The sequence below is a fragment of the Larimichthys crocea genome, chromosome XIII, assembly GCF_000972845.2.
Source record: "Larimichthys crocea isolate SSNF chromosome XIII, L_crocea_2.0, whole genome shotgun sequence".
Taxonomy (NCBI): Eukaryota; Metazoa; Chordata; class Actinopteri; family Sciaenidae; genus Larimichthys; species Larimichthys crocea.
The window spans coordinates 8,844,358-8,858,540 of record NC_040023.1 but is presented as its reverse complement, the minus strand read 5'-3'; the positions used below and the strand labels follow the sequence as shown (position 1 = coordinate 8,858,540).

Below are 14,183 nucleotides of genomic sequence, written 5' to 3'. Positions count from 1 at the left end.
AGTCACATAAAGTACGGTAAGCAATAATACACGACGAGGTGTTGTGACATGTCCCGGTGTTAAAGGTTCAAGGCGTTCAGGCACTGTTGCTGTGGAAACCTACAGTTTCTTTGGCGCTGGCTTCGGGCGGTTCTGCATAAAGCATATTTTCTCACTTAGATATCAGCATGCAGAGGCATTTACCGGGTTTGATACAGAAACACTGTGAGCTGAGAGGGAATTTTCTATTCTAGCACGCCACATGTGAGAGTTGCACAGGGTCAAGCGTACGTCTGAGGTCACTGCAGGGACGGTGTTAAATGTTAGATTGTCACGGCGACTTCTTCTCCTTGAGATACACAGTGGCTGTATGTTTGTGTTTAGGAAAGCAGGAGCCATTCTGATCTTTAATATGGTAACCGAGGTCGGAGGATAGGCCTGTCTCACTCCCTCGCCACAACAGGTAGGTACATAGAGGTCAGATAGCACTAAGGGCAGTGCTTAAATTGGCTTTTGTAAGGAGGGGGAGCCCTTCTTCACTCACTGTGGTCAATATCTCTCAAAACATTTGTATTTACCTCGCACCATCCATTTAATACATGTTTTATCAATTTATAACCTACTTATTTATATCTAAATATATAATATATATATAAAATTTTTTTTAAATTCTCTTCTCACCCGGCGGGTGGTTGGGGTGGTATCTGTGTCATCCTCGGCTCGGTCCTCTACCAGAGGCCTGGAGTTGAGGGGACTGCGCAGGACGATCGAGATTATGAATATAAGATATAAATAATCTATATTATATATATATATATATATATATCTAATATATATAATATATAGCTAATATCTATCTCTATATATATCTATATCTTATATATATATAAATAGACATTTAGTTTCAGTAAGTTAACAATGACCTGAACATTTTGTTGTGACAGTACTTGACTCACCTTAAGCTACCCGCTTCCCTCTCATTGCTCTGGAAACAGTGATGAGTGAACAGACTGATGTAGCCTACTGATTTTTGACATGGTAAACGAGGGGAGCTCCAAACTAATGATTTTAAAAAGTCCTATAATAGTAGCTACGTCCACGATTATTTTAAACTCCGAAGCAGAGGGAGCTCAGCTCCTGCTGGCTGTACTGCCGAGGTGAGGACGTGGAGCTGAGCTCCGGAGGGCTCCGGCCCAATTTAGTCTCTGACTAAGGGGTAACATGTTCCCTTGTTTGTAGACTAATGAGCTTTTGGGAAATAGATCCTGAGACGAGCTAAAGAGGACAGCTTCAATAAACCTTTCAACAGAAGAAGAAGAAGATCTTTCTTCCCACTGACTGAACTGACCGCTGATGAATAGGACTCTCCAACATTAGCACTGTAGCGACAGGAGGCATTCCAAACAGTGTGTGACAAGGGTTTCAGTTTCTTCATGTGTGCTGCTGATGAAGTGTTTCTTTCACAGATGACAGGCGAACTTGTGAAACTTTATCTGACATTTGCATGTGTGTCTTTCTGCGTGTGTGTGTGTGTGTGTCGCAGAGCCCTACAGCCCAGCGGTGTGGGTGATGATGTTTGTGATGTGCCTGTCGGTGGTGGCTGTCACCGTCTTCATCTTTGAGTTCTTCAGCCCCGTGGGATACAACCGCAGCCTGCAGAGCGCCAAGAGTAAGAGACAGTCGCTCCAGCATCGGCATGCCAATCAAGCCGCCGCCGCTGCTCATTTCATGACATTATTACCAACTTGTCACTTCGTCGGTTATGTAAGAGAGAGGAGGAGGAGGACGGGGCGGGGGGGGCTGATTTGAGGGAGGGTGTTTGCTCAAATTATGCAAAGCGTCCCACTTTTCTTTTTCTTTTTTTGTGCGAGAGTCAAAACAATCACTCCACACCCACGATCCGGCTTATTTATTTTTAATGAAACAAACACTGACAGCACAGTGGTGGTTGATTTTGACGTTTTTACAGTACTTGTCACTTCATCATTGATTCCAACTGCTCCTCTCTACGCCGCCGCATTCATTTTAAATAATGATTGTTTGAAATGTTATTTATTACTTTCTAATAAATCGACACAAGTGGAATTATACTGAACTCGGAGTGACAGGTAGGTGTTTGTTCCTCGCTGGGTGTCACTTCTTTCTTCTTGGGTTGATAAAAAGCCTGTTTAATCTCACCCTCCGTTCCTCTTTCTGCTCCACTTAAAATAAACTTCTAAAAACAGTGGATGGTAAAGCAGCCGAGCAGTTTACTTACCAGGTTTTCGTGACTGGGGAAGCTCGTGCAGTAAAGTCCAGCTCTCTTCTCCAGGTTGGACACACGAGTAGAGATCTTTTTTTGTTCAGCATAATCTTAATAATAAAGGTCAAATTATTAAAACAACACGGAGAGGTGGGAGAGAGAGCTGGCATCCATTATGGGCTTGGCTTGAGCAGCTCTCACCATGCAGGAAGGAGCACTAACACAGGTCCTTCGTTCCAGCAGCTGTCGGGCTCTTCAGCACCAGCATGAATATTGAAGACCATTGTTGAAGCATGATAAGAGATCTCAACCTTCTGTCCATCATATGATTTCCATATTTAGGAGTTTGGAGAAGCAGACAGGGGGACGGCACAGAGGCTAAGCAATGCACAAAACATATTAATAATTACTCTATTCTAATAAATAGAATATCTTTTTAATGGGAAACTGAAGCATTTATATTAATCTATGCGCTCTTCAAAGCTGCAAAAACGATCATTTTGCCTCACAGAACACAGCAGCTGCCTCGATCGGTTATTTTCTTTGTGTCGCCGTGTGACTTTGGTGTTTCGGTGCCCATCGAGGCGGCAGCAGATCGGCAGCTCTCGTGTTCTGACAGGTCAAATTGCTGTTTTTGTGCAGGGAGTGTGGTGGCTTTGGAAAGAGTGACGCACGGCTGACAGCGCTGTCTGACGGGAACGCAGAGCGGTGAACGTACTCTAAATATAGTGTACACTTAAACTGATATTAATGTTTTTTTTTAGGTTTGTAGATAAGATACATTTGGTTGCTGCCCACATGCAGCAGCACAGTGCACTGTTTAGCTTCGATGTGCTGGACTGCTTCTCCAACTTTAAGGGGTGCCGACTGTGGTCTACTACACTACACTATGGACAAGTAGTCCAAGAAGTCCTTAAACATCACTTCACCCATTTACAGTATGGTGTGTCCATGTTTTGAGCTATTTCTGCATCTACCCATAGAGTTATAGGAGTTTATAATTTGTGGCATCCAAAGCATGAGAATGACACAGTTTTGAAGAAATACTAAAGCAAAGATTACCCACCGAGATACAACCAGAATTACAGTAAACGTGTTCGAACTTTCGAAGTTCCATGCCTCATTTTGTTGTCAAGCTAAATTAAGTTTGCCGTTGGCTTTAATTGATTCTTCTCTTCATTCTTTTCACTCATACCTTCACTTTAACTTCACATTTCACTGCAGAAAAGTCAGTGGATTCAAACTCTCACATGTCCATCTCCTAACCCTACACCGTCTGTATCCAGTAAGAAATGTATCGCCACCTTTCATCTTGTACGACCGACTAGATTCCTCTATCTGTTCAATTTCTTACTCTCATTTTTTTCTCACCCCTTCTGAGGCTTCACACTTTGATGATTCTGTATTCAACTCAAGGTTGCCAGGTTTAATCTTTAATAACTCCATATAGGTCTTTCCTCCGCCGCGTCTTTAACTCATACTCTGCTTTTTGAACTCCTAAGATCAGACGGTTCTTAAAATCACTGTAGGGCAGTTTGTCCCTGCGATCACTGTAAGCCATCAGAATGAATCCATACTGTGTAGTCATGGCTGTTCCATTTAAAAGAAGCATTATTGCTCAAGAATGCAATAATATTTCACACAGTGCTGAACTTCCAGCTGTGTGACAGCAGTTTGGAGATGACCCCTTCCTGTTCCAACATGCCAGAGCTACTTTGGGCTCTGACATGTTGAAATAAAAAAATAGGTGTCAAACCTGATTGGCCTGTGCAGAAGCCTGATCTCAACCCCCTCCAACACCTTCGGGGATGAACTGAAACACCCGACTGTGAGCCAGACCTGATTGCCCATCGGTGTCGGTCCTCGCTGACACTCTTGAGGCTGAATGGGAGCAAATCCCTGCAGCCAGGTTCATCATCTGGTGGACAGACTGAAACCAGGAGAGTGGAGGCTGAAGATTAATGCCAATTGTATCCGACATGTTGAGCAATCACATCGAGTGCTGTTGTCCACATTGTCGAGTAGTGTATTCTTTATTTAGTCTTAGTGAAATATGTTCTCCTGTTCTCGATTTGACACCAGAGAGCTTCGCCTTTTATCACTCAGCACCCTTGTTAAGGGCTCTTGAGCTTAATATTTCACATGATAACACTCTCTCTCCCCCTTCAGAGTCAGGTGGATCTAAGTTCACCATAGGGAAGTCAGTCTGGCTATTGTGGGCGCTCGTCTTCAACAACTCTGTGCCTGTGGAGAATCCCAGAGGAACCACCAGCAAGATCATGGTAATCATTTTGACTCAATTGCCGTGTTTTTCGATCAAAGTACTCTGAAGTAGGGGCGGTCGGTGGCGTGATGGGTTAAGCGGCCGCCCCGTGTGTGGAGGCTATAGTCCTCGCTGCAACTGGTTCGAATCCCATGTCTGTCTTCAGCTGTCCTATCATTGGAGGCATAAAAAGCCCCCAAAAAGAAATTTGCTTGAGGAAAATTTGAGGGAAATGGCAAAACGAAAAAAAAAAAAAAAATGTTTTTATGCTAAACTTTTAGGTATTTTTTGCCTTTTTATAAAAAAAAACTTTTAACTTGCACTGATCAGCTGTTTCTGCTTGTTTCTCCTCGTTGCTTCACGGCTTTATATAACATCCAGATCTGATGTAACCAGTCTCACACAAACATAGAGCACTGTCATATGCAACCTGGATGCTTTCAATCAATCAGTTTTAACATCTCGTCAACAGAAACACGACACATCAATGCTTACTGAAGTATTTGACGGCTCGGTTCATTGTTTTTTTTATTAAAAGTTATTTTTTCAGATAAAAAGATAAAATACAACACCACTCCTCTCCTTATTTATCTTGATTCTTTCATTTCTGGTGTTTTTTTCCCCACACACTGTGACACATCCCTTAATTGCACGCTCAAGAAATAAACCTTGCTATAGCTATACGAGCCAATGCAATCAGTTTGAGAGTGTTCATTCACTTGTTTCACCGCGGTGGTCTTTTTAATACCTGCTGTTACTCTCTGCCCTCACGGTGTGAAAAGAAAAATCAGTTGAAGGCTTGCCCCAACCGCTGCAGAGTAAAGAACCACGGGAGGTTAAAAACTCTAGGTGTCTTTTTTTCTTCTGACTGTCTGCCCGAGTGCTTTTCACAATAACCCCAATCATCTCAAGAGCTCATTAGTTGCTCGATAGGATTTACAAAAAGGGGGTCAGAGGAGAGAGTTTTAGTGCTTTTCTTCTCTTTAAATGTTACAGATTTTCGTTAAACTGTAGGTTTGTTAGATGTCCCCTTGCAGGGAGAGCAAGATTAATGGTCCTCTAGCCTATCAAGAATTTTAAAAATAGACTGAAAAGACAACTGTGTCTTTGAAAGGAAGTTTCCCCTGACAACAGCATTAAAAATCTGGATGTTAGGGTTAGGGTTAGGCGTCCATTGTCAGCTAAAACAACAACAACAATAAATCTAATCTCTTTTGACGTAAGGCTTATTCTCTCAGGGTCATCACTGTCTATCCCAGCATGCATGTATGGATAATTGACAATCATGTATTATTGATATTATACACTAAAGTTTTAATAGGTTTCTGCGTCGACCCAGGGGTCATGAAACTCACCAGGGAGCATCGTATGCGGGGAGTCCGTCCTTCAACCCTCCTAGGACGAATCCTCCCGCCGAAGCGTATAGTTGAGCAAAACGCTTAATCCTCATTCACTTAGATTATTTCTTTTTCTAATTATGCCTCAGTTGCCACAGCAATGAGTGTACATTTTTCATCTTATCCATTAGCATAATTATGCAAATGAACTTTTGGCATAAACACAGAGTGCCGCGGAAGCAAATAGCCCCGTTCATCACTGACTGCAAGCGCAAATTTAGTGCTAAGACTAATCCACATGTCTCACTTGCTTCCTGGCTGAATGTCAACAGAGCAGCATCCTATAACAATAAAAGAAGCACTTCTGAACAGCTAAATGTCTTTAAACCAGGTCCTTAAACCGCTTTTTATGTGTGCCATTTGGGTCAACTGGGTCCATTGGTGTTATCCAGCAGTGGAAATTGTACTTAGATGTGTTACTTAAGAGGCAATGCTCAAAAAAGGTAAAGGTCTTGTTGTCATAATATTACTAAATGAAATAAAGCCATGTTTTTGTGACCTGTTTTTGAAAGATCTCCAGTGTGTCTTCAGTAGGAACCAATGGGCTCGAGTGCCAAAGGCAGGATAGGGAAGATTAAACACTTGTTGATAAAACATGATCCCCCTTTTATTACAAATAAAAGTACTATTTATGCAAATAAATATGCAAAACAACCCACCTCAGACGCCAGGAAGTCAGTGATTCTAGCCAAGAAATAATCCCCAGCACAGCAACTTTGTGTTTTACTCCTTTGTTTTTGTGAAAAGTCGGGATATAACATGTTGATTAGTGAGATTTAGAGGTGCTAGTAGTCAAATTAAATCGCCTTTGGAGTGAAGCTGTGCCTCATTTTCAGCCTTAATGCTAAGCTAAGCTACCAGCTGTGGGCTGTAGCTTCATAGTTGCCAAACATACGAACGTATTTCACTCTTAATTGGAGTAGAAGTAAAGTTAAAGTACCTCAAATATAGTGCTGGAATAGATACATTTTATTTTTCATTATTTCTCGCTGTGACAGATATAAGGAGGTGTGATGATGGCAGGGAGGGGGCACAAGAAAAAGAGGATTTCTTCACAGTAGTCTACCATGTGTCATTTTAACATTATTATAAATTTAAGAAAGAGGGAAAAAAAAAAAACAAATGCCAAGGTTGGATGCTGAAGTGTCACGCTGACAAAAACGACTCTACCCTCCAGGCAAGACGGAGCGTCAGCTGTGGGTTTAGCACTGAAATGCCAGGAAGTGAAAGCAGTGTCACTGGAATCTTAAAATACTTCCACACCTGTCAGAATCGGCCCTCGCTGATCTTACTCCTCCTTTAGGTTCTGGTGTGGGCCTTCTTCGCTGTCATCTTCCTGGCCTCCTACACTGCCAACCTGGCTGCCTTCATGATCCAGGAGGAGTACATCGACACGGTGTCAGGGCTGTCGGATAAGAAGGTACGGTCAGGGATGGATGGATGGATGGATGGATGGATGGGATGTTTGACGTTTTTTAATTGTGGAGAAACGGGTTGGATGGCCAAATGGACCGAGACACGAATACATGAGCGAGAAATCTCGCTTAGCGAGGCCTCGAAATGAGGTGTTCATTTACATAATGAAGAAGGAAAATCTTTTGTTAACAGTAAACCGAAACAGACGAGGAAGAACGGAAAATAAGAACATCCTACGAAGCTTGTTTTGTTTCTTTTCTTCCTCCAGAAGAGGTGGGCGGCTTCAGAATAGCTTGAGTTAACAGAAAGAAGTAAAATATGTATATAGTCCTCCGAAATGTTCCCTCGCCCTGTTGCCTCATTTGATTTCTCAGTGCAGTTTCAGCAGAACCCACAAAACTGTATCATGCTGCTCTGACACTTCCAAACCTCTTCTGTTTTATCGTCCCCTCCCCTCAGCTCTGCAGAATACCGCAGCAGAGAGTCCGCTCTTTGAAAACTGAAGAATCTTTGTAGCAGTTCATCCCGTTGGCAGGGATCTGCACCTTTCCCTTCTTTTTTCATCGACCCCTCTTCAACTTCCTTCATATCGCTTTAATCTCCGCTCACCTTCTTCTTCTTCTTCTTGTACAGTTCCAGCACCCGACGGAGCAGTACCCGCCGCTGCGTTTCGGCACCGTGCCAAATGGGAGCACAGAGGAGAACATCCGCTCCAACTACCCCAACATGCACCAGTACATGATTCGCAACAATCAGAAGGGCGTGGAGGAAGCCATTGACAACCTCAAGACTGGGTAAGGAAAGAAAAAGAAGAAAGAAATGTACCGTATTTTCCGGACTATAGAGCGCACCTGAATATAAGCTGCAAGTTTTTAAAAAATAATAAAAATGACATATATAAGCCGCACTGGACTATAAGCCAGGTTGAGAAATTAGATATTTACCGGATACACAGAAAGATTTTGTACCGTAAATTTATATACCTGAACTGATTGTTTCACGTCTCACCATGGATTCATTACCGCCAAGCTTACGTGCAGCAGCTCTGTTTCCTTCCTGGAGAGCCAGATCGATGGCCTTCAAATTAAAAGCTGCATCATAGGGGCGGTCGGTAGTGTAGTGGGTTAAGCGGCCGCCCCGTGTGTGGAGGCTATAGTCCTCGCTGCAACTGGCCCCAGTTCGAATCCCGCATCGGACGGCTAATTTACTGCGTGTCTCTCTGCCCCCTGCTTCCTGTCTATCTTCAGCTGTCCTATCAATAAAAAATAAAAACAAACAACAACAAACAAAAATAAAAAAAGCTGCATCAGGGTGTGAGGGTGTGAAAATATGTGCATGTGCTGAATAAAAACAAGCCTGTTCTTCATTGCACTGACTTCCCCTGTCTGTCCTGTTTTTGCACTTCCTGTTAGAGCGCCCCCTGGCTACTGAAGAAAAATCAATAGAAAAGCCGAATCTTTGTATAAGCCGCATGGTTCAAAGCGTGGGAAAAAAGTAGTGGCTTATAGTCTGGAAAATACGGTAGATATTTTATTGGTTGTAAGACATTATACACTCATGGCTCACCCACTCACTTAATCCACCTGATTAGACCTCCCGTGGGACCTCTTGTGGGTTTTTTGATTGACACCTCCCTGAAGCCACAGGCATAACTAGTTTGCCTTGTGTGGTGTGTGGAGACGGTGTGGGTAGTGTTAGGGAGCTCGCACTGAACTGTCAGTAACCTCTGTCACTGTCCTGTCACTTCAGCGTCTCTCCATCTCTGCTGCTTGGATGATTTCACAGCACAAAATGAGAATATAAACAGACAGTTTCTCTCTCTCTCAGACCGGCTGGAGAACTTTTGCGATTTTTCCGGTTCACTCAGGACTGAACTCTTCACAAAGTGAAGGAGTCAGTTCTCAACCAGTAGGTGTTAGATTTGTTTACACCTTTTTAAGTGGCTGGAAATAAAAAGTACACTTTATAGGTCCGCTGACCTAATTAGCTCAAACAACTCCGTCCAGCTTCACCCTGAGCTGAGGTTTAATTAGCCGAAATAATTAACGCCTGCGTGTGTGTGCGAGGCTTTCAAGACCTTTATCGAGAGGTCCCTGAAACCAAACAAAAGTTTATAAGATGAACATAATATAAAAGCAATCACAAAGTGAACTCTCAGAACTTTTTAAAGCATAAAAGTAGAGAGTTATGAAAGATTAAATTATACAAAACAATATGTTTTGGTTGAAGTAAAGTCAATGGCATAATAATAAAGACCAGACTGGTAGAATTCAGAAACCCGGTCTGTCTATTATCAGAAATTCAATGGACAAAAATAGTTTTTCTTGGGCTCTGCAGTACCATATCACAGTTGGGATCATTATATATTATATATACATATATATATATTTTTATTTTTTATATTTGATATCGGGCTGCTCTGGGACCAGGGGCAACCAATTTCGTTTCATCCCATGTTTACATGTGCTGTAATGACAATAAAACTCCTTGAATCTTTGAATCCTTGAATCATTATACGTGTACAGATAGGTGACGAATTTAAGGAAGGATTTAAGGAAAAACTGTATGAAAAGAGTCGAGAAAGACACAAAACGAGGCACGTTTTCTAGGTTTATTCTGGGTCCACTGTTCCCTTCAAATCGATGCAAAGTTGAGTTCTCTGATTGTGAAGCATTTCTTCCAGATCATGAATCTCCACAGACTCAGAGAATCCATACAGAGGAGCATCGAAGCTTTTCTCAACAACACCTCACTAAGACACTTTGTCACCCGTCTGTACTCCTCAACATGACGGCAGCTGGAGTTGGAGATAGAATAAAAGCTCTTGGAGTTGGTGTGAATTGATACATTAGCGAAAATGGAAGCAGACGTCTCCATAAAAACACTGCGAGTTGCTCACGGAGCAAACAGAGTCAGACACTGACTGGAGGCTGTTTCCACAGAAATCCTGTTACCGAGAATGTACTTCTACCGTCGTCCACTTCAGTTTTCTCCTCTCGCTTTTTTATTTAATTTTTCTCTACTGGAGGCAACGTTGTCATGTCACGCCTCGCTTCGATTACAGCACCCTCTTGTCTTTCTCCACCTGTTAGCGCATTGATCCTCCTCACCTCTGCAGCCACGGGTAACTGTTGCCCCATCGAGATCACGGCTACTAAACAAGGCCGAGAGAAGAAGAGGAGGAGGAGGAGGGAGTACTTTTAAATAATACATGTTAGCAGCAACTGCAGTGCAGGGGGGGAAATCCTGCCGTCTCAGCACTGGCTGCCACTCGGGCGCCTCTTGTCTTCAACAAAAAGGGGTGGTGGTGTGGGTGGGGGTGGCTTATTACTCGCCTGTGGGGGCCACAAAGTAGACAAAGCACTTGCTATAAAATATACACTTGCTCATCATGTTTGAAGTGGGTGGGAAGGGAGGAGGAGGAGGAGGAGGAGGAGGGGGGAGTGATGTTTGCTAATGCAGACGAGGGTTCAAACGTTTAATGAGACAAGCAAACGCACACACACACACACACACACACACACACACACGCACAGACTTTGGCAGTGCAGTCTTTAGCAGATCTGACGTACCGTGTTATTAAAACTCCCGTGATGCATTCCTTTTTATCATCCTTACATCAGTTTCTACCTCTTTCCATCTCGTTTCAGTCCCTCAGTCTCTCTCTCATTATCGCTGCCTATCGACATCCTTCTCCCCACCTCGCGTCGTGACATTATTTACAGAGGAAACATTACTTCACACTGTCAAGGCAAAGCAGTATAAAGATGCCTGTTTGATTCGGCTGTCGAGGCAACGAGCATCAGCTCTCCATCTCTGCCTCGTCTTTCATCCTCCTCTCCTGACTCCCTCTTTCTCTCCCTCAATCCTCCCTTTTCTGTCTTCTCTCACCCTTTCCTCCTCCCTCATTAACTCTGTGTTCATCAGCTCCTTCCCTCCCTCCAAACGTGATCACTAACTCCCCCAATTTTCTGTCCTCCAACTCCTCCTCATCCTCCTCGTTCCCTGGTTGTTACACTGCAGCTTCCCAAGTGTGAATATAAATGAATGTGAAGTGGAAGAGCAGGTGTAGTTACAAATCCATCATCAGATCCTGAGATATTCATCATCAGTGCGAGCTGAGCTTGTTATATTCAAACCATTATTTTATGATGAGGTGTTTGTCTCACTTCTGGTGCACATCCACGTCTCCTCACCCAGCCTCATCGTCTTCTACTTTACTGAGCGATTTCAACGGGTTGCAGCTAATATTTTTGCACTATAGTTCAATCTATTTATTATTTTTCAACCATTTAGTTCAGTGTTTCATCTATAAAATGTCAGAAAATAGTGAAAAATATCTATCACCATTTCCCAGAGTCTTAAAAATCCATGTAAAAGACATTATATATTATTATAACAGAAGTTATAGAGCAGGTCTAGTCCAGACTAATATTAAAAATATTATTTACATGGTGGTCGGTAGCGTAGTGGGTTAAGCGGCCGCCCCGTGTGTGGAGGCTATAGTCCTTGCTAATTTGCTGCGTGTCACTCCCCCTCTCTCTGCTTCCTGTCTATCTTCAGCTGTCCTATCAATAAAGGCATTAAAAGGCCAAAAAAATAATCTTAAAAAAATCATAAATAAATAAAATATCTTTTACAGAGACCCAACAATTCCCACCATGACCACCAGGCGCTTGGCGACAGTGGCAAGGAAAAGCTTGGAACTCGTAATTTTTGAGATTTGGTGCCCGGAGCGCCAAACAAATGTGTATTTATTATGATAATGTGATTTAAAAAAAACAGCCAAGCATCAAGCAAGTGCAACAACAACACAAGACATAGCAGCCAGCTAATATCACTGACTAGTCCAACAGCAGTCAGCCCAGCTCGGCGTCTGTCTTTCATGAAGGTCTCTCTGCATCGACTAAAAGCTCAGGCTGAGATTTACCCTCGTCTGGAGGCCATTAAGCGCGGCGCTATTAGAGCGAGATGTTTTTTTATTCAGCTTAGAAAAAGTGAGAATCGCACCTTGGTTGCATCACAACCTTCCCTGCTGTTGTGCTGTATTCTGGTCTGTCGAGGCTATTGTAGGAGGAGAATTGACATCTCTGCCTCCGTGATGAATAGCTCTCTGTGCGACTGTTGGAAACGGTGTCAAGAAAGAAGCTCCTCTTTTTTTTTTTTACACCGTCATTGTCTCAGCGCCGGTTTTCCCCCGTCACCTCTGATCTTTTGTGTACAGTTCTTCTCTTTCCATTTAGCTCCAGGTCAGTGATTTTCCTCATTCCTTCCTTCCCTTCAGGAAACTAGATGCCTTCATTTATGACGCCGCGGTGTTGAACTATATGGCCAGAAAGGACGAAGGCTGCAAGGTAAGATATGGATCTCTGTCATTTCACAGCTCTGCACAGTGACACGCTCATACATAGTGGCAGCTATTGTTGGAGTCCCCGTCGCCTGCGGCTACAACGCTACAAGATAAACTTCTTGTGGGAAGCACAACAAGCATGCCAAATGAGCATTTCTACATCTGCATTAAATAAATCAAACACATCCCATGCATTTAGATTTGTCCCTCGCGGCCTGTAGCTAGTTAATATTGTCATTTTTTTTTCTGAACAGCGCTGGTGTTGATTTATTTATAAGTTTGCATTTGATACGGCTCCCACGGCGAGAATGAAAATCCGACCCAGTGATCATTTGTAATAAGGTCTGCGGGAGGCCCGAGCTCCCAGCAGCCTCATACAACGGCCACTGCTGCAGTAATTATTACAACTTGATGTGGATCTATATTAATTCCTTCACTGAAACAATATCCTGCACTCCAGCTCAGGGACGATATTAGAGAGGAGCCAGCTGCTTTGCATGTATGCGGCAGCAGACGGGAAATATTCCAGCAAGAAATCAAGTCCATTTACATTTCTCATTGCCATCGGTCTCCTTGAGTCCGTCTAGGGATTTGTGTGTTTGTGTGAGCATGCACAGACGTGTGTGTGTGTGTGTGTGTGTGTGTGTGTGTGTTTTATTCCACCAAGGTGATGACCATCGGCTCCGGTAAGGTGTTTGCCACTACGGGCTACGGCATCGCCCTGCACAAGAACTCCCGCTGGAAACGGCCGCTAGACCTCGCCCTTCTGCAGCTCGTCGGAGACGGTAAGACAAACGGGAAATGGGCAGGGCAGTGGGAAAGAAGACGATGACAGATGAAGCATTTACAGACATTCACTCTTTGGATAGGTTGGCTCGTTTTAGGCCAAAACGATGTGGTTAAGGAGGATCCTGCAGTTAACCAACACGCTCTTTCAGTTCCAGCATTATGTCAATATACTGGCAGGAATAAAAGTTCTTAGAAGGGCGGTTGGGGTCGATGGTCATGTCACTTTGTAAAGCTACAGCAGTTTATGTAATGAACCACAAAGCTCAGAGACGTCAAGGCAGATGACTGCATGGACGCCAACAGTATCTGCTGATATGTTATACACAGAACCATTTGTAGTTGATTATATTTGGCCTTGTAGGGTGCATGTCAGGATGGATGGTGGACTGATGGACTGAACATCATGATCGGATCAATCGGTTTCCAAAAAACAGAGCAGAAAATGCTCGTATGAGTGATTTCCAGGGTCACTGTGGCGCTTTTATAGTTGTCAATTGTTTTGCTATTTCGTCTTGTGTATTTCCCATATACAGTGGTCCCTCGTTTATCGCGGGGGATACGTTCTAAAAATAACCCGCAATAGACGAAATCCGCGAAGTAATTAGCTTTATTTTTTACAATTATTATACATGTTTTGAGGCCGTAAAACCCCTAACCACACACTTTTATACACTTTTCTCAGACAGGCATTAACATTTTCTCACATTTCTCTAATTTAAACTCTCTCAAAGTTCAAACTTTCGCAGA

The 14,183-nt window shown here is 43.2% G+C and overlaps 1 protein-coding gene across 2 annotated transcripts in view; it reads left to right on the top strand.

Moving 5' to 3' along the window:
• grin2da (glutamate receptor, ionotropic, N-methyl D-aspartate 2D, a) overlaps positions 1–14,183 on the top strand; it is a 133,412-nt gene that overhangs the window by 92,630 nt on the left and 26,599 nt on the right. For both annotated transcript variants that reach the window (XM_019254897.2, XM_027287172.1), the window contains 6 exons: positions 1,523–1,648; positions 4,391–4,503; positions 7,185–7,301; positions 7,931–8,091; positions 12,582–12,651; positions 13,315–13,432. In XM_019254897.2, the coding sequence (XP_019110442.1) occupies positions 1,523–1,648; positions 4,391–4,503; positions 7,185–7,301; positions 7,931–8,091; positions 12,582–12,651; positions 13,315–13,432 (705 nt within the window). The remainder of the gene's footprint in view (positions 1–1,522; positions 1,649–4,390; positions 4,504–7,184; positions 7,302–7,930; positions 8,092–12,581; positions 12,652–13,314; positions 13,433–14,183) is intronic.